General features: G+C 48.7%; 1 protein-coding gene across 4 annotated transcripts in view; it reads right to left on the reverse strand.

Annotated features, from left to right (window-relative positions):
* Positions 1-1,734: 1,734 nt before the first annotated feature.
* Positions 1,735-19,423, reverse strand: part of Kyat1 (kynurenine aminotransferase 1) — a 30,743-nt gene continuing 13,054 nt past the window's right edge. Inside the window, exons 2-14 of one of the 4 annotated variants that reach the window (XM_075985689.1) lie at positions 18,809-19,022; positions 15,400-15,458; positions 12,033-12,180; positions 4,706-4,855; positions 4,538-4,624; positions 4,169-4,297; positions 3,699-3,819; positions 3,326-3,402; positions 3,148-3,237; positions 2,878-3,064; positions 2,713-2,792; positions 2,223-2,309; positions 1,735-2,141 (exon numbers count right to left, since the gene is read on the reverse strand). In XM_075985689.1, coding sequence (XP_075841804.1) covers positions 2,076-2,141; positions 2,223-2,309; positions 2,713-2,792; positions 2,878-3,064; positions 3,148-3,237; positions 3,326-3,402; positions 3,699-3,819; positions 4,169-4,297; positions 4,538-4,624; positions 4,706-4,855; positions 12,033-12,180; positions 15,400-15,458; positions 18,809-18,910 — 1,383 coding nt within the window. In that variant the 5' untranslated portion in view covers positions 18,911-19,022 and the 3' untranslated portion in view covers positions 1,735-2,075. Of the gene's footprint in view, positions 2,142-2,222; positions 2,310-2,712; positions 2,793-2,877; positions 3,065-3,147; positions 3,238-3,325; positions 3,403-3,698; positions 3,820-4,168; positions 4,298-4,537; positions 4,625-4,705; positions 4,856-12,032; positions 12,181-15,399; positions 15,459-17,942; positions 18,062-18,808; positions 19,023-19,423 lie in introns of those variants that run through there. The other 3 variants (XM_075985690.1, XM_075985692.1, XM_075985691.1) reach the window with 3 other exon arrangements.

Here is a 19,423-nt window from a genome sequence, read left to right on the forward strand (position 1 = left end):
CATCCTGCCTGGCCTTGGTTGCAGTGTTTGAAATGAAGGATTCTGAGTTTACCCTATGCAAGACTTTATCATCCTGCCATGTGGTGTAGCAGAGCTGCTTCAAGCCTGAGCCCTTGAGGTTGAATTTGGTTCACAATCCTCCCTCTGCATCAGCAGCAGTATTGTGTGGCTTGAAAGGGAGACACCGTATGTTTTCTCTGACACCAAGCATGTTCCAATGACGACTCTTGGCTGGGACTCAGCTCAGAGTTAATGATTGCCTAGCATGTGTGAGACCCTGGTGTGAGCCCCAGAATCGTGTATGCAATGCTCACAGAGCCCAGAAGACAGCGCTGGGTCCCTCGGATCTGGAATTACAGTGGTTGTGATCTGCTATATGTGGGTGCTGGGAACTGACCCCCATGTCCTCTGTTAGAGCAGCAAGTGCTCTTAACCACTGAGATGTCTCTGGCCCATCAAACTCCTCCCCTCTTATATCTGATTCTAGAACTGCAGATAAAAGCCAATTAAACCCTTTAACTAAATGTGCCTTTTGACAGGTTTATTACCTATGCACATCTGATTCAATCACTGGCTATGTCTGGGAATGTAGCTCAGTGGGATAGCGTGGGCAAAGTCATGAATTCAAGTCCTTAACACTGCCAAAAAAATAAAACACAAAATCAAGCCAGGACTGATGGCTCAGGTTTAAAATCCTAATACTCAGGAGGCAGAAACAGGAGGATTGCCATGAGTTCGAAGCCAACCTTGGCTACAGTGTGACACTGACCTCTCCTGGCAGCTTCCAAGAAGAAAAATATCATTGGCCTTGTAATTGAGCTGAAAATCCAGTCCCACCCCATTCCCTGAGGACAGAAGAGGGGAGGGGGTGACCTCGAAGCTCTTACACTGACCCTAGGTCCAAAGGAGCGCTTATGATTAGCCAAAACCACCCCTATGTATCACAAAACTTCATGTTTTAGGAATTCTGTTTCATGAGAAAACATTTTTTGAAGGTCTTAAACCTTATGTCCCCATCATTTCTCTAGGTTCAAGAAAAGCTGTGAGTGAAAGTCCTGAGGTTGCTCTACCAATGACCAGGCTCCTAGCATGGCCTTCTGGGGCCTTTAAGACTACAGCGGCTTTAGTGAGACATCCAACTGGGGATCAAATCCCACTTCTATGCCAGGTGTGGAATGTGCCATAATCTCAGTATTCTGGAAGCAGAGGCAGGAGGTTGACAAGCTTGAAGCAGCTTGGTCTACAAATGGAGTTTCAGGCCTGTCTAAAACCCCCGACCAAAATCAAACCTCATGTCCACTTTTGGCCAAGCGCTCACTGGTCATGATGGCTCCCCCACTCTGCCTCCTCAGCAGGCTGCTGGAGTTGCAGGGAAGCCTAAACCAGTGGGGCTGGTCTCAGATGCCCCTCCTACCTCTGTGCACACACCAGGCAGTTCTTGAATCCCTGTGAAGATGTCTCCAAGGCCCTTTCCCCATCCATACACACAAACACCTTAAGCCAGCCTTCAGCGTGTACCCTCCAAGGGTGAGGAGCACAGCAGAGAGTCTGGGTCTGGGAAGTCTGTGTTGCCATGTACAAGCCCTGCGACTTCAGATGAGTTCCTGGTTCCCAGTGTTCACACACAGACACACTCTCCTGTCTCTCTCTTCATAGGGAAGGTGGGGGTCTGAGGTTCTCTGGGGTCCCTTCCAAACGGTTTAGCAGGCAGTCCAGAGGAAGAGAGAGGCTGCCTTGAGGGCTTTAATAATTTAACAACTTTATTAGGAACAAAAACAACCAAGCCCAAAGCAATATCTTGAGGTCACATGAGAACTGGGCAGGGCTAAGTTAAGGCTGGGGCTCCAACCTGATACTCCATCCTTTACTGTCCCAGGCAGGGAGGCCAGAAACAACTATGACCCTAAAATAACCTACAGGGGAATAGAACATGACCCAATTCAAGACAGCAGTCCAGATACTGTGAGAAAAGATTGCCGAAACCCCCAAGTCAATGGCCTCTTTCCTGGGAGTATGTCCAGTCACAGAGCGGGGCCCTCCAGGGCATCCCTGAGACAGGGCCCAGCTGAGGAACCTCAGGGCTGGAGCTCCTTTTTCCACTTCTGTATCCTCTCGTCCATTGCCTGAAGTGTGGCCTCATCCTGCAAGACACACACTGAGCCTTCTCTCACCCTACCCGGTGGCTAGCCAGGCCCATCGAGGGTCTCCCAGACTTTTCTTACCTTCACAAAACAGAAGCGGATGTAGTGGTCAAAGTCCTTCTGGTGAGGTTGACTGAAGAAGATGGAGACAGGGATTGCCACCAGGCCCTGGGGAGGAGGAAGCCATGTCTGCATATAGTCTTGAGACCCAAGACCTCAGCTTGGGGGGGGGCAAGAAGTAAGGGCTCAGTGTGTCCCCTCCACCTGATGTAATGGCCAGGAGAGAGTCCTCAGGGCATTCAACTAGGTTCCTCCCAGGGTGCGGGGTGTGGGGAGAGAGAATAGAGGAGAGACTGTGCAGCGTGCCCAGGCAGAGCTGGGGAAGAACTAAGTTTGAGCCGCAGTGGTCTGAGCAGGGCAATAAGAGCAAACGGGCTGGATTCTCAGGTATAGGAGAGACAGCCAGGCTAAGAGAAGGGCAAGAGCTCCTGGAACCAGCACGGCTGCCTTGTGCAGGTGAAACTGTGCAGTGAGCCCTGGAGCAGGAGTCACGCAAAGGTCGGACGCCTACCTTGGTTTTGATCATCCACTTGGCAAAGCGTCTGTCGTAGGGCTCATCCTCAGCACCAGGCAAGTCGGGCATCTTGCTCTCTGGGGCAACAGAAGAGGTCCTGCTGAGTCCCGGCCAACTTTGGTGTCTCCCCAGATCCTGGGTGACATGGCCAGTGCCACTCACTGAAGTCCGAGATGTCTGCAATGAGGAAGTAGCTGCCCTGGGGGATCAAGGGCTTGAGGCCCACTGATTGCAGGCTGCGGATCATGTGGTCTCTGTTTGGCTTCATGGTCTGCGGGAGCTGCAAGAAGTAACTGCTGGGTTGTCCGAAGTGTTGCTGCTCCCGTTCAAAGCACTGGGCTACTGCGGCCTTGACAGGGCAGATGAGAGGCCAGGTCAGCTGCCATCGGTCCCTGTCGCCTTCCCCACCACAGGTTTTCATACCCTTCTCACCTGGGCCTGGGTGGGACAGTGGAAGATAGAGTTCTGGTGCACAGTCCGCAGGTGCTTCAGGATCCGATCTGGACCCATGACCCAGCCCACCTGGACGGGACACAGTCAGTGAGGGCCTCGTCAGAGGAGCCTTTCTTAATCCTCCCGCTGCTGCCCTCTGCCTAGGGACCACACTTACCTTCCAGCCGGTGGCACTGAAGCTTTTGCCTGCACTGCCGATGGTCAGGGTCCGTTCCCACATGCCAGGGAGGCTGGCTGCCCGAGGCCAAGAAGAGCAAATGCTGAAATGGGGAAGGTATGGGAGGCCCCAGGGACAAGCACAGCCTTTTAACTGAGGACTGGTACCCTCTAAGCTGCTGATGGAACCATTCCATCGCCTGCTCCTGAGAGCCTCAGGAAGCAGATGCTACTACATTCCCCAGACCTCAGGAGGGGACATCCTTGCCCATGGTCACAGCAGTGCACAGGTGCACAGCCCTGGGTCCTCATCACCAGGCCTAGGCTGCTCCCATTGGGCTCAAGCCCTGCTCAGGTGTCCAGGCCCCGCTCACCGATGCTGACATGCTGGTGCCCGTCATAGACCAGCCACTGGTAGACCTCGTCAGAGATGCACAGGACATCATGCTGCTGGCACAGGTCAGCCACCAACTCCAGCTCCTTCTTAGAGAACACCTGTGGGAGCCAAGGTCACAGGTGTGCAACTGGGACTATCCCCAAGTGCAGAGCCTGCCTAGAGGTAGAGTGCGAGACCAGACCAGGTCCTGGGGCTTCTCTGGATCATCCCTTTGACCAGCTCGGCAATACTGGCCCTGTGGGATCGGTTATCTCTGGATCCCCCTGGACAGGGAGGTAAAGACACTGTTCCAAAGCCACCAGGAAGTGGTGAGGTGCTCAGCCCACGCACCTAGGCCTTCACATCTCTGGGAGGGTTGGGTCCTCAGAGTTCAAGGCATACAGCCCTCCCACTTCACACAAGGAGGAAAACTCAGCTTGAGGAGGTCTCTGGATGGACCCTTGGTACCTTTCCCAGAGGGTTGTTGGGTGTGTTGAGGACCAGGGCCTTGGTACGAGGTGTGAACTTGCTGGCCAGTTCTGTGGGATCCAGTTGCCAGTCATTGCTGGATTCCAATTGTCCCTTAGCAGCAGGGCTCTGCAAGAGGAAGGGGAGAGGCAGCAGGAGCTGCTTTCCTGACAGCAGCGCCTGTCCCGATATATCTGCCTCCATCTCTCTCCTTTCTGCTCTGGGTTCTACCTCCACACCCTCTCATCTCTGAAGACTCCCTTCCCTTCTCCCGTGTCTCAGGATCTAGCCCATCTCCTATCTTCATCCATAACTACCCAGCATTGCTTACCAGCCTTGACCAGCCCATAACCACCAAGAATCCCTTACCGGCTTCAGGGACACAAACACAGGCCGACCTCCAGCCATGAGAGTCATGGGTTCATAACAATCAAAGGCAGGCTCGATGATGATGACCTGGTTCAACAGTCAGATTAGCTGGGGTCAGCACTGTCCTGGGCTAGCGCTCAGCCCTCCCCGTTAGGTTTCACCTCTCACCTCATCTCCTTCGTCCACCAAGGCCTGGAAGGCTGTGAACAAGGCCCCATAGGCACCCACTGTCACCAGCACGTTCTTGAGTGGGTCCAGCTCCTGTCCCAGCAGCTTGCCAAAGAAACTTGCCAGGATCTTTGTCAGCGGTGGGTAACCCTGCCAGGACAGCACCCAGGATCAGCCAAGACTCCCAGCTCAGCTGCACCCAGGCCATCTAGAACCTTCTAGCAAAATCCGCCTTCTTGGGCTGAATGTCTCATCTCCTCCAACAGCCTCGGCTAAGGAGTCCTGCCCAGAGCTGGGATGTAGGGACAAGAGAATAACAGGGCAGCAGGAACCTCACACTTCCCTGTGTGACTATAAGGTACATTTGTGCCTACCTGACCCCCCTCTAGCAGCCCTGGAGCCACAGATTATTTATTTGGGTTCATTACAAAAGAGAATCCCCAAGAAACAAGCTGTCTCTTGCCCAAGGTATTAGAAAATGGTATGCAGGAATAGCCTTTTTCTTTTCCTTAAAAAAATTGCCTGGCGGTGGTGGTGCACACCTTTAATCCCAAGGCTTGGGGCGCAGAGGCAGTCTAATCTCTGTGAGTTCAAGGTCAGCCTGGTTTACAAAGTGAGTTCCAGGACAGTCAAGGCAGTAAATGGGAGAAACCCTGTCTCAAACAAAACAAAACAAAACAAAACAAAACAAAACAAAACAAAACAAAATTTGCCAGGTGGTGGTGGGGCAGCAGCGGCGCACGACTTTAATCCCAGCACTTGGAAGGCAGAGGCAGGCAGATCTCTGTGATTTTGAGGCCAGCCTGGTATACACAGTGAGTTATAGAGCAGCCAGGGCTACACAGAGAGACCCTGCCTCAAGCAAAAATTTTTGTGTGGGGGCTGGAGAGATGGCTCAGTGGTTAGGAGCATTGCCTGCTCTTCCAAAGGTCCTGAGTTCAATTTCTGGCAACCACATGGTGGCTCACAACCATCTGTAATGAGGTCTGGTGCCCTCTTCTGGCCTGCAGACATACAGACAGAATATTGTATGCATAATAAAAATAAATAAATATTTAAAATAAATAAATAAAAACAAAATATTAAAAAAAAATTTTTGTGTGTGTATGTGTGTGTGCTAGTGCGTGCGCGCGTGCCCACAGGTACCACAGGAGGTCAGAGGACAACATTTAGTTGGCTCTCTCCTTCTACCATGTGGGATCCAGGGACCATGTTATCAGGCTTGGTGGCAAGTATTTTTACCATGGAGACATTTTACAGGTCCCTACTTTGTTGTGGAATATTCCTGAACACTATGTGAAGATGTGTCATCATGACTGGTTTAATAAAGAGCTGAACGGCCATTAACTAGGTAGAAAGAGGTTAGGTGGGACTTCTAGGGACAGAGACATCTGGGAGAGAGAAAGGAGGAGTCGCTAGCCAAATGTGGGGGAAGCAGGATGGGCAAAACGGAGGTGAGGTAACAAGTGTATGGAAAAATTAGATTTAAAAATATGGGTTAATTTAAGTAATAAGAACTAGTTAGGCACAAGCCTAAGCTAAGGCTGAGCTTTTATAATTAATAATAAGTCTTCATGTTATTATTTGTGAGCTGGCAGCCCCCCCCCAAAGATCTGTTTATATATGGCACTCAATGTCCAGCCACATATGTCCACATGAGGCCCGAGAGAGCTTTAAAAAGAAGTTTGGGACATGGAGTCAAATGCAGCTTCCTGGTGATCAGGACCCTCGATGGCGTACAGAGACATGACTGCAGGATGGAGCCAGCTGCCGGTGCCATGCACTAAGCTGAGCCACATGGTAGCTGATTTAGCAGTTTAAGATTTGCCTTATAGGCTGGGTGGTGGCGCACGCCTTTAATCCCAGCACTCCGGAGGCAGAGGCAGAGGGATCTCTGTGAGTTTAAGGCCAGCCTGGTCTACAAGAGCTAGTTCCAGGACAGGCACCAAAGCTACAGAGAAACCCTGTCTTGAAAAAAACAAAAAACGAAGAAGGATTTGCCTCATGCAGTCAGAGGATGCTGCAGATGCACAGTAAAGACAGATCCAGATGGAAAAACCTCCACACAGGTTACAGTGTGTTTAAAAATGTGCATAGGCTCAAAAAAGAAGATAAAATGGATAGAGACAGTCATAGAAAAAATAGTTCATAAATAAATATTTAAAGATGAAGTCTTTAAATAGAGAATAAAATAATATAAAAAGGATAAGCCATGTAAAAATGAGAAATACACAGAGTCTGGATCTCTTGTATTTAGTCTTGTTGACTAAATTTTTTGATTACTGATGAATGAACAATAGCTGGTGAAAAACATTGGATTATGGAAACTGCTAAATTAAATTAACCTATATATTTTAAAAATATCTTAACTTGGGGGCTGGAGAGATGGCTCAGCAGTTAAGAGCATTGCCTGCTTTTCCAAAGGTCCTGAGTTCAAGTCCCAGCAACCACATGGTGGCTCACAACCATCTGAAATGAGATCTGGTGCCCTCTTCTGGCCTACAGGCAGACACACAGACAGAATATTGTATACATAATAAATAAATATTTTTAAAAAATGTCTTAACTTCAAAATGAAAGTCAAATAATATGTTGCATTGGAGAAGAGGCTATAATTTTGTTTCCACAGAAAATGAAAGGTTGTGGATTCATTCAAGGTTGATAAGAGATCAGCTTTGATAGGGGAGACCCCCTGAAAATCCTGGACCATCTCAGTCAGTAGCCTTGAATCTGCTCTGGAACTCTGAGGAATCTGCAACAGAGGCAGGTGGATCTTTGTGAGTTTGAAGCCAACCTGGTCTACAAGAGCTAGTTCCAGGACAGCCAAGGCTACACAGAGAAACCCTGTCTCAAAAAAAATAAAAACCAACCAAACAAAAACAAAAACAAAACAAACAAACAAACAAAAAAAACCCCAGAAACAAAAACAAACAAAAAGCTGATATTAGAAGGGAAAAAAGGGGGAGTATGATATAGAAATAATAAGATCAGCCGGGCGATGGTGGCGCACGCCTTTAATCCCAGCACTCGGGAGGCAGAGGTAGGTGGATCTCTGTGAGTTCGAGACCAGCCTGGTCTACAGAGCTAGTTCCAGGACAGGCGCCAAAAGCCACAGAGAAACCCTGTCTCGAAAAACCAAAAAAAAAAAAAAAATAAGATCACAGGGTAGATTATTGAATCTCAAACTCAAAAATCAACTACTAGTCTCAAATACTTTACATTGGTATAGATTTTTGTATATTGACACAAATTTAAGATTATTTGGTTATATTGTATATATGTTTCTATATGTGCTTAAGGTATTATACCTATCCAGATCATTTAAAAATTTAATATAAAAATTTTATTCTCAAAAACTATTTAGGATAATAAAAAGATATAGGTTGAATGTTAGTCATCTATAACCATCAAGCTAATAGTCATGTTAGGTATGTTTTCAAGGTCATACAGAGATATATTTTAGATAAGTGATCTTCAAACATTTCAAAGACCTGCAGAATATAGCATTTAAAATGTTATAATAATATAAGGCTTTTTGTGACAGTAAGACACGTCTGCTCCTGGTAGCACTAATCTACTTCAAAAAGTGGATAATGAGCACCCTCCATATGAAGTTTGCTTTCTTTGTGGCAAAAGCTCATCATTTGGGTAAGAAACTGTCCTTGCCTCAACTTCTGACAGTATGCAGTCCAACCTGGACAAATGGGACACAAAAGAAGGCGACTGCTGAACTTTGCCAAGACAAGCAGGACAGTCCTTCACAATTCCTGCTTTACAGAAAGGCCTGTAGGCCAAAGATGGACATGGAAACATTGTAGAGGAACTTTTGGTGATTATCTGAGCAATCAGATGTTGCTGTCACTTCTTAGATTGGGAAGGTGTCTGCTCTGCACTTCCTGTGATCTAGGTAGTATTATATCCTTCTGGGGTCTTTGATGGAGTTGAAGACTGGACAGTTATAGTTTCTTTAGTTGTGATAGAGGGTAAATTAGGTACAAAACTTTGGATTCACCAAGATAGGATTCATAGTGGAATATTTTCTCTCAGTTTGCCAAATACAAATGAAGTGGATGTTATAAATTCTTACCTGATTATTATTCTTATTGTTTATAGTTTTCATATGCTATACTTAAAACTTTTCTTTTTATTTAGATGGAAATGGGGAAATGTTGTGGAATGTTCCTTTACACTGTGTGAGGCTGTGTCACTGTGACTGGTTTAATAAAAAGCTGAATGGCCAACAGCTAGGCAGGAGTTGCCAGTCAGATGTGAAGGAAGTAGGGTAGGCAAAAGGGATGCAAGGTAATGAGCACATGGAAGAACGTAGATGAAAAAATATAGGCTAAGGGCTGGAGAGACGGCTCAGCAGTTGAGAGCACTGACTGCTCTTCCAGAGGTCCTGAGTTCAATTCCCAGCAACCACATGGTGGCTCACAGTAATGAGATCTGGCCTGCAGGCATGCATGCAGACAAAATATTGTATACATAAATACATTTTAAAAAAATATAGGCTAATTTAAGTTATAAGAACTAGTTAGGAACAAGCCTAAGCTAAGGCCAAGCTTCTATAATTAATGATAAATCTCCATGTTGTTATTTGTGAGCTGGTAAAAGTCTGTCTACACTACTTCTCCCTCTGAGCTCTGATACAGGCCAACTGACTTGGTGCCTACGGTGCACAGTTAGGAATAATATCCTAATTAGACTTGGAGGTAGAAGCATGGGGCAGGCAGGCAGTTAGAACAGTTAGGTGTGCACACGGTGTGAGCAGTCAGGTGTGCACCCGGTGTGAGCAGTCAGGTGTGCACATGGTGTGAGCAGTCAGGTGTGCACAGTGTGAGCAGTCAGGTGTGCACCCGGTGTGAGCAGTCAGGTGTGCACATGGTGTGAGCAGTCAGGTGGGCACAGTGTGAGCAGTCAGGTGGGCACAGTGTGAGCAGTCAGGTGTGCACACGGTGTGAGCAGTCAGGTGTGCACACGGTGTGAGCAGTCAGGTGTGCACACGGTGTGAGCAGGCAGGTGGGTACACGGTGTCAGCAGTCAGGTGTGCACACGGTGTGAGCAGTCAGGTGGGCACAGTGTGAGCAGTCAGGTGGGCACATGGTGTGAGCAGTCAGGTGGGCACAGTGTGAGCAGTCAGGTGTGCACACGGTGTCAGCAGTCAGGTGGGCACAGTGAGAGCAGTCAGGTGGGCATACGGTGTGAGCAGTCAGGTAGGCAAAAGGTGTGAGCAGTCAGGTGCGCACAAGGTGTGAGCAGTCAGGTGCGCACAAGGTGTGAGCAGTCAGGTGAGCACACGGTATGAGCAGTAAGGTGGGTACACGGTATGAGCAGTCAGGTGTGCACACGGTGTCAGCAGTCAGGTGGGCACACTGTGTCGGCAGGCAGGAACCATTGAGAGAGGGTGAAGACATACACAAAACATTCAAGGCAAAGCCAAGTGGCTAACAGAGAGACTAGAACTTGAGTCAGTAACTTATGTGCCTCCCGATGTAAGAATGAACAGGCAGGTAAAGCTGAGCATGGTGCTGCATATGGAAAGAGCACCGTGTCTGTAAAGAATTAACCAGAACAAAACAGCCTAGAGACACTGAAGTGACATCATGGGAGCACAGTGGTAACACCCACAGAAACACGGGGCTCATGGGTCACAAAACAGCCTGTCCCCGCCTCTGCTGGCAATCAGACCCAGGGCCTGTGTATCACACACAAATACTCAGCCACCAGTGGAAGCCATCCTCATCTTCATTGTTAGTGGCTTTTGGTTTATGCAAAGAACCTTCTGGATTTCTTTGAGCGCCTCTTGGTAGGATGCCAATGAGCAACCCTAACTTTCTGGCAGTTTACCAAGACATGTTAACCACGTTTAACTGTATACAGCCTTCATTAATGTTTTTAGACATAGTCTCACTAGGTGGAGCTGGCTGGCCTGGAATTCCTTATGTAGACCAGAGTGGCCTCAAACTCACAGACTCTGCCTCTGCTTCTTGGATGCTGGGATCAAAGGCATGCGCCACCACGTCTGATTTTCAAGTCATTGATTTTACCTGAAAGTTTATCTTAAGGGGCTGGAGAAATGGCTCAGTGGTTAAGAGGTCCTTGCTCTTTCAGAGGACCTGGGTTCAATTCCCAGCAATCACACAAGGCAGATCACAACCACTTGTACCTCCAGCTCCTGGGCAATCTGCCACCTCTGGCCTTTCGGGGTACCGGCACCCATGTGCACATACCCATATACAGACAAACACACAATTAAAAGTAACAAAAATAGATAAAAAGAATATATCTTGGAGAAATACACACTTTTAAAGATAAAACGGCCGGGCGGTGGTGGCGCAAGCCTTTAATCCCAGCACTCGGGAGTCAGAGGCAGGTGGATCTCTGTGAGTTCAAGGCCAGCCTGGTCTACAAGAGCTAGTTCCAGGACAGGCTCCAAAACCACAGAGAAACCGTGTCTCGAAAAACCACAAAAAAAAAAAAAAGATAAAACGGTAACATTTATAAAAGATATGGAAAGCAGTCCACTAATGTTAACCACTAATGTGGAACATCTGGGCAATGGAATAGAACTAAATAGCCATTAAAAGGTGTGAGGGGGGCTGGAGCGATGGCTCAGAGGCTAAGAGCACTGGCTGCTCTTCCAGTGTTCCTGAGTTCAATTCCCAGCACCCTCATTGTAACTCACAACTATCTGTAATGAGATCTGGCGCCCTCTTCTGGCTTGCAGGAATACATACAGGCAGAACACTGTATACATAATAAATAAATAAACCTTTAAAAAATAAGTTAAAAGAGCTAATGGACAAGCCTAAGCTAAGACCAAGCATTCAACAATAATTATTTATTATTCAATAATAAGCCTCTGTCTTTATTTGGGAGCTGGTTTGTGGCCCAAAGAAAAATCCAAATACACCAGCCTGGTCTACAGAGTGAGTTCCACCCAGAACCGCCACACAGAGAAACCCTGTCTCGAAACCCCAGTCCCTGCCAAAGGCATTCTTCCACTCCAGTGTTGGCAACTATGTATATTGTGTGGTCCTTACAGAACAGATGGGATTTAGTCTAATGCAAGCAGCAGCCCGTCTTTCAGGAGTTGGCTGAAGCATCACCTCCTTCTAGAAGCTTCCCCTCCCTGGACCAGATGCTGTGGTCATAAAGGGTTTCCCGATCTGCCTTCCACACTGAGATCTGAGGTACAGTACATAGGGGACTCTCAGTAACTGAAGGATGCTGAACCCAACCCACTGGGTTGTGCCCCATGAGCCTTCACACCTATGTGCTGTTAGTGCCTGTTCTCCAGGGCCTTCGGGAGATGCGGGAGACTCACAAATGCCATGGTGTACTGGTTGAGCATGAAGTCCCCACTGGTGGCCTGTTGGAAAGCTTGCACAGCAAAGTCCGGAGGTGAGAAGTCGGGGAAGCCCTGGCCCAAGTTCACGACATCATATTCTTTGGCCAGTCTGATAAACTCCACCCTGGCAACAAACAGAGAGTCAGCCCCAGGTCACCTCCCAGGAATACTTCTGCCTGTTTGCAGGGCAGGGTGAACATGCATGGGACGACTCTAGAAAGACCGACAACACACCCTACCCCCACCTGTGCGAGTCCCATATTTTAAGACGGTCAGGCCCTGGACCAATGATATGACTCAGCCCAGGAGACTTCAAACTTTGACCATGACCCATGGTAAGAAACATTTATATCTAAAACCATGTGAATGACAAGTAGGAGACTCTAGGGTGTCACATGCTCCAGCCTGTCCTATCTGACCCTAACTCTCACTCTGCCATTCCTTCCCCTTGGAGAGCAAGCCAGGCAAAGCTCCACCCCAAGCCACACCCCAGCCGCCCTTACACTGTAGAGGCACCTGTTGGACGGGATGTGGTGACAGGTGACTCAGAGGCCCCAGAGGGATTTCCTAGCTTGTGGTGTACCTGTCCCCAGCACAGTGTGAAACACTTGGCTCACATCACCTCCTGGTGGCCTGTTTGACTCACTGTGCTCTGGGCCACTCCGAGGACGACACAGAACTGAGTGTCAGCCAGTGCCAGGCTCCTCCTTTGCATCTTGGTAATGGCCTTCATAATAAGCTGGTGAGGTCAGTAGAGGACACTGGGTCCTGTGCACTGCTCGCTCTCTCTCTCTCTCTCTCTCTCTCTCTCTCTCTCTCTCTCTCTCTCTCTCTCTGTGTGTGTGTGTGTGTGTGTGTGTGTGTGTGTGTGTGTGTGTGTGCTTCTGCACTGTAAGGGCCATTCTTGGTTGTCAACTTGGCTATGTCTGGAATTAACTAAAACCCAAGTGGCTGGGCACCCCTGTGAGGGATTTTTCCTTAATTAGACCATTTGAAATAGGAAGACCCACTTTTAATCTGGGTCTTTGGAGATGGGAAGAGCCACCCTTAATCTGGGGCACACCCACCGCATAGGCAGCCTATAGAAAGGACATAGAAGCAAGCTTTTGCTCTTTGCCTGTTTGCTCTTGCTCTCATTGGCAAATCCATTCCCTCACTACATTACTGTCTACTTCTTTGGGATTCTGGTGTATACTGAAGACATCCAGCCTCATGGACTAAAAAAACTACTGGATTCTTGGACTGGACCAGAGCCTATAAGCCATTCTAATAAAGTGTGTGTGTGTGTGTGTGTGTGTGTGTGTGTGAGTGTGTGTTCATTCTACAGTTCTGTTCCTCTAGAGAGCTCTCTTATTCACCTCTGTAATTTTTTAAGTATACAGCTCTGTCCATGCACCTGGCTTAATGTGCACAGGGAGAAGAGAAAAAGCTCCTTTGAATAACTTCCCACTGCATTTACTGTAACAGTGATAACAACACACAAACACACACAATCCTTCCATATCTAAGTGTATTAGAACACTAGCATGGGGCCCTGGGTCCCACCCCTAGCACCGAGGCGGAAATATTGGCTTGCATCATCCTTTCTTCTCTTTTCCCATTGCCATGTGTATGTGCGTGGTGTGCACATGTGTATATGCACGTCTGCATGTGTGGGTGTGTGTGTGCAGGTGAGGGAATGATATTGAAGTTGAGCATCAGACTCTGTTGTTCCTCCTCCTGATTCAATGAGACCGGCTCTCTCAGGGAAGCCGTAACTTGCCAATAGGGCTAGTCTTGCTAGCCAGTTTGCTCTGGATTCCCTTATCTCTGTCTTTCAAGGCTGGAATTACAGCCAAGGAGCCCTGTTTACCAGACATTTACATGGGTTCCTGGGATCTGAACCCTGGTCCTCATGCTTGCATGGCAAACACCTAACCATGGAGCCATCATCTCCCCAGCCTCTGTATCATACTTTCTTAACTTATCTCATTTCAAAGCACCTGTGAAATAAAATGAAGCCGGGCGATGGTGGCGCACGCCTTTAATCCCAGCACTCGGGAGGCAGAGGCAGGCGGATCTCTGTGAGTTCGAGACCAGCCTGGTCTACAGAGCTAGTTCCAGGACAGGCTCCAAAGCCACAGAGAAACCCTGTCTCGAAAAACCAAAAAAAAAAAAAAAAAAAAAAAAAAAGAAATAAAATGAAGGCTGGCCTTTAATATTTGTGGAGAAATGGGTTTCAGACCTCCCTCCATCCAGGGTATCCAAATTGGCCCAAATCAAATCTTTCTCTCTGTATCTGTCTCTCTCTCTTTTCGAGACAATATTTCTCTTTATAGCTTTGGAGCCTGTCCTGGAACTCGCTCTGTAGACCAGGCTGGCCTCTGCCTCCTGAGTGCTGGGATTAAAGATATGCGCCACCAATCGCATATAAGTCTCTTACCATAGCATTTACATATGATCTAAGCCTCCTTCCCACATCCTTTTCTTTTTTTCCCCATGCTGGGCATGAAATTCAGAGCCTTGAACACACTACACAGACACTGGAGTAGTGAGGTCCATCCCAGCCCTTCCTGTACACCTCATCTCTAGATGACTAGCTTCCAGTCACCATACATGCCATGTAAACAGCTACTTCACCGCATTGCTCAGTGACCGAGGGCAAGAGGAACCGTCTTTACACGTTCTGTAGGGGTGTCTTTCCTTTTCTGTGTATGTATGTGTGTAAACATGTGTGTATGTGTGTATTTTTGTTGAATGTACTCATGGACATACATGTGGAGCCCAGAGGAGGTGGGCAAGTGTTTTGATCTATGACTCGTTCCTATTCCCTTGAGATAAGATCTCTTACTGAACCTGGAGTTAGGGCACTCGACAGCAAGCCTTAACAACCCTCCCGTCTTTGTTTCCCACAGCACTAGGGTTACAGACAGGCATGGCCATGCCCAGCATTTTAGAAATATGAGTGCTAGGATCTGAATCCAGGTACCCTGGCATATGCCACAGGCACTCATACCCGCTGTGAACCATCTTGCCAATCACAAGATGCATTTTTTTAAAAAATGATTTTGGTCTCCAATTGGTTGAATCCCAGGGTGCAGAAGCCATAGGTACGGAGCGGGGGATCAGTTACCACCCGTGGGAGCCATGGCCCGGTGCCCGATTTGGAGCACTGTTGCTAGTTCACAAGGCCCTTCAAGGAGGTAAAATCATCTCCATTTTGAACCAGTGTGTCTCTTGCTCAGCACCGCAGCCACGCAGGGGAAGGCTGAGACTTGAGGCTAGCCTGCTATCTCTCCCATGCTGTGGTGGTCACTACCCATCATCCTGGACACCCAGACCCCGTCCCATCCCGCCAGCTCACCAGGGGTTGTGATCGATTCCATTCAGCCTTCGAGCCTGCAGTTGTTTGGCCATGATGAGCTGGAGAGAGAGAAGGGAAGTCCACTGTGAGAATCTTGTGTGGCGTGGGAGCAACCCCAGACAGTGGCTTTAAGGTTCCAGCCCCACCCTCTGCTTTTCTGGACTGGGTGGAGCCCCCCCAGGCTCAGGAAGCCAGGCTCACTGGAACCTGCTCTCCCAGCCTACTCTGGCTGGCTTCCTGCAGGGCTTCATCACACTTCCATCCTCTCCCACACACTGGGGTGCGGGGGGGGGGGGGGCTCTGTGAGGGGGGGGTGCACCAGTGCTGACTCTGCGTGTCCTGAGATGCAGCCGTGATGGCCAGGTTACAAGTGACTCCCAAGGGGCTGAGGAAGAGGAATGTAAGAAGGAGAGAATGGTGGTACCAGCAACAATGGTCCCTCGTATCGGCAAGGGTCACCTAGGCTTGTACATACACTTAGGACGATTGGGCTGGGTTCCCTGAGCAGACGAGAGCTTTCCTTGGGCATAGGGAGTAGTGTGCTCTGCTCAAGGTCACACAACAAACTGGCCGAGACTTCCAACTCTGGGGAGGGTGTTGCTCACTCAGGCCCAGGAGGGAGTGATGCTAGGTCACTCCCACGCTTGAAGGCTACCCATTGTGACCAGTAGAAAATCATGACTGTGGGTCAGGATCTGCTAAGTTCCCACAGCAGCCGCCAGAGGTGACCTGCTCATCTGTGCACAGCACATGAAGACACGAGGCACACAGGGGCTCAGAGGAGAAGCTAACGCTATCCTGTCACAGCGGTTGTGGCAATAATCTTGGCACCAGGCCCTGCCCCAGAGAAGCCTCAGGCCATGTGTGGTGTGTAAGGTTTCCCAGCAGCCTGAGCCTCGTGGGGATGGGAACGAGTTGGGGCCTGGCACATGGCATCACGGCAGCCCTGTGCCCTGCCCTCCACTGACTCCTGAACGGTGTCACTGGGGCTGGTGCTCACAGTGTTGAGCACGGAGCTGACAAGAGCGTGTTCCTAAGGAGACGACCTCAGCACAATCAAATGTCAGGGCTGATTTTCTTTATGTTGGCTAGCAGACATTTGAATTTTTCTTCTTTGTAATTATTGCTTTTCAATTTATTTATTTAATTTATTTGAGACAAGTTCTCACTATGTAGCCCAGGCTAGTCTGTAGACAGGGCTAGCCTTGAACTCAGAGGCCCACCTGCCTCTGCCTCCCAGATTTTTCAATTTTTTTTTTTGTTTTTCGAGACAGGGTTTCCCTGTGTAGTCCTGCCTCTCCTGGAACTCACTCTGTGGATGGACCAGGCTGGCCTTGAACTCACAGAGATCTGCCTGCTTCTGCTGGGATTGAAGGCGTGCACCACCACAGTCTGGCATATTTTTTCAAATTTTATAAAACAAATTTTCTTTGATTTTTTTTTTTTGAGACAGGATTCTTACTTGATAGTCCAGGCTGACTCAGACTTGAGAGCCTCACTCTCCCAGGTAGGTACTGGGATTATAGGTATGGACCATCATGTTTGGCTATATATTTTATTGTTCTTGTTGCTACTGTGTTCTGAGACAGGGTCTCACTTTGTAGTTCTGGCTGGCCTGGAATTTGTAAAGAAGTTCATGCTGGCCTTGAACTCACAGCAATCCTCTAGCCTCAGCCTCCCGAGAGCTGGAATCACAGATGTGAACCACTATGTCCAGCTAAATATTTTATTTTTACAATTGAAAAATGTAGGAGACAGCCATAATTTAGAAGAATGTTAGTGATACAATATACCAATTCCAAAACCCCGAGGGCAGGAGGCCCTGGGTGTGTTCCCCAACACTGCAAAACCAAGCGTGGTGGCTGGGACCTGTCATCCTAGTTTGTCAGCGGGGGAAGTAGTGAGTTTGAGGCCAGCCCGTGCCACAGGACACCATGTCTTTAAAAATAATAAAAAACTAAGAATCCCCTAATATGCATGTATCTGTGAACGCATGTTCGGTTCTGCCATTACACGTGGGTAGGGATGAAGCTGCGGGAAGGGAGTTGCTGAGGGGCTCACAGAGCCTTTCTCATGGGGACTCTGGCTCTGCCCCCAGCTCATTCTTTTTGCTTTTCTATTTCCCAGTTTATATCTGGTTTTCTATTTCATACAGAGATCACATTATTTGATTGACTGGGGTTTAGATTTTTTTGTTGTTGTTCTGTTTTTTTGTTTTTCTTTTCTTTTTTCTTTTTTTTTTTTTTGAGACAGGGGTTTCTACGTAACAGCCCTAGCTATTCTGGAACTAGCTCTTGTAGACCAGGCAGGCCTTGAACTCACAGAGATCTACCTGCCTCTGCCTCCTGAGTGCTGGGACTAAAAGTGTGTGCCACCATACCTGGCTTAGTATTTTTTACAATTATAGTTTATTTTGGGGGGGGGGCACACACGTTATAGCATGTGTGCGGAGGTCAGAGGACAACCTGTGGGAGTCAATTCTTAGTTCCTACGATGTGAGCCCCAGGCATCAAAGTCCAGTCATCAGGATTGGTGGTAGGTACCTTCAGCTGATGTGCCGTCTCTCGGGCCTTGACTGTCTTATTTCGGGCTCTTTTGTTTGTTTGTTTTTCATTGATTCTAACAAGTGCATCCTTCACAGTGCATTCTTCACATCGAGTCTGTCTATAACTTAAAGTTCTGATTTATTGGCGTTTTCCCAAGCCATATATAGGAGCGGAACCTCTCCCTGTTGACAAGGGCATAAAGCCACACACATGTATGGACTAGGATGTAGCAGAGAGAGAGAGAACATGGGTGATGTGTCAGACTGAGGAGGCCTGATAGTGCGGGTGTTAGGGGACAGAGGCTGGCCTGAGGGAACCTAGGCTGGGGTGGGGAGGTGTGGAAGATGCAGGGGACAAGGGCACAAACTTACAGATGAACAGAAATGAGTGGAGTTGAATGGGTTTGAGAAGATGAAAAAATTCATTGGAATTCCACAAACTTGGGGACTCAAGAGGGTGTCTTTGCGAATGGCTGTCGGTACTGAGATCGGAGAGCAGTGCTGTTCTCAAGCTCTGCACAACACAGTCAGCCAACCAAGATGTGCTGTGTGCCTACTGTGTGCTATCAGCTAGGCTGGGTGCTGGGATAATGGAGGGCAGGCAGCAGCTGACAAACCGAGTGTCCATGCAAAGCTGAGCCCCAGATGAGAGAAGCAGGCCCAGGGGTGGTGACAGGACAGCTCGGCTCCTGGAAGAGCAGGCGCATGCACAGCTTTATAGGCAGGACCAGGGGAGATGACAGGACAGCTCGCCCGGGAAGGCTCCTGAAAGAGCAGGCGCATGCTCGGCTTTACAGGCAGGACCAAGCCAGCTCCCAGGACCCCCAGCCAGGAACGTGGTGGAGAGCTATGCAGGGCACTTACAGTCTGGTGCAAACACCGGGTGAGGGTGAGCGAGGCTCCGGCCTTCCTTTCCCAGAGCGGCCACACCAGGGGCGCTGAGATGGCTGCTGCGCTCCTGAGCATGCCTCCCAGGTCACCAGGCACTGCAGACTTCCCCTCCGGGGTAGAGGAGAAGGGCAGACAGCCTAGGCCCGAAAACGGCTCCAAGCCAGGGACTTGTGTCCCCCACACAGGTCTAACAACAACAATAAAGTGTCACTGTGCACCAGGCTGCTGCCAGGTGCTTTACTGCCTGGTTCTTCCCCTTAGTCACATCTATCCCACTCAGTGGCCCTTTAAAATTCCCATCACCTCCAGGGGCAAAATGACCCAGGTGAAGGTCACCGACAGGAGACAACACAGAGACCAGCAACCCAGACTCCCGTTCATTCCAATTCAAGAAACACACGTATGTGCACACACACACACAAAGCATTCCTACTACCACAATAAACCTAGCCTGGAACCTCACCCCCAATTGGATTGCCACACATACGACTGAAGAACCTGGTGAATGACACCACAGAATTACAGCTCACAAACCCAAACTGACAGGAGCTACACAGCCAGCAACTCCATGTCTTCCACAAATCAAAT

This window comes from Microtus pennsylvanicus, chromosome 9 (assembly GCF_037038515.1).
Source record: "Microtus pennsylvanicus isolate mMicPen1 chromosome 9, mMicPen1.hap1, whole genome shotgun sequence".
In the NCBI taxonomy this organism is placed as follows: Eukaryota; Metazoa; Chordata; class Mammalia; order Rodentia; family Cricetidae; genus Microtus; species Microtus pennsylvanicus.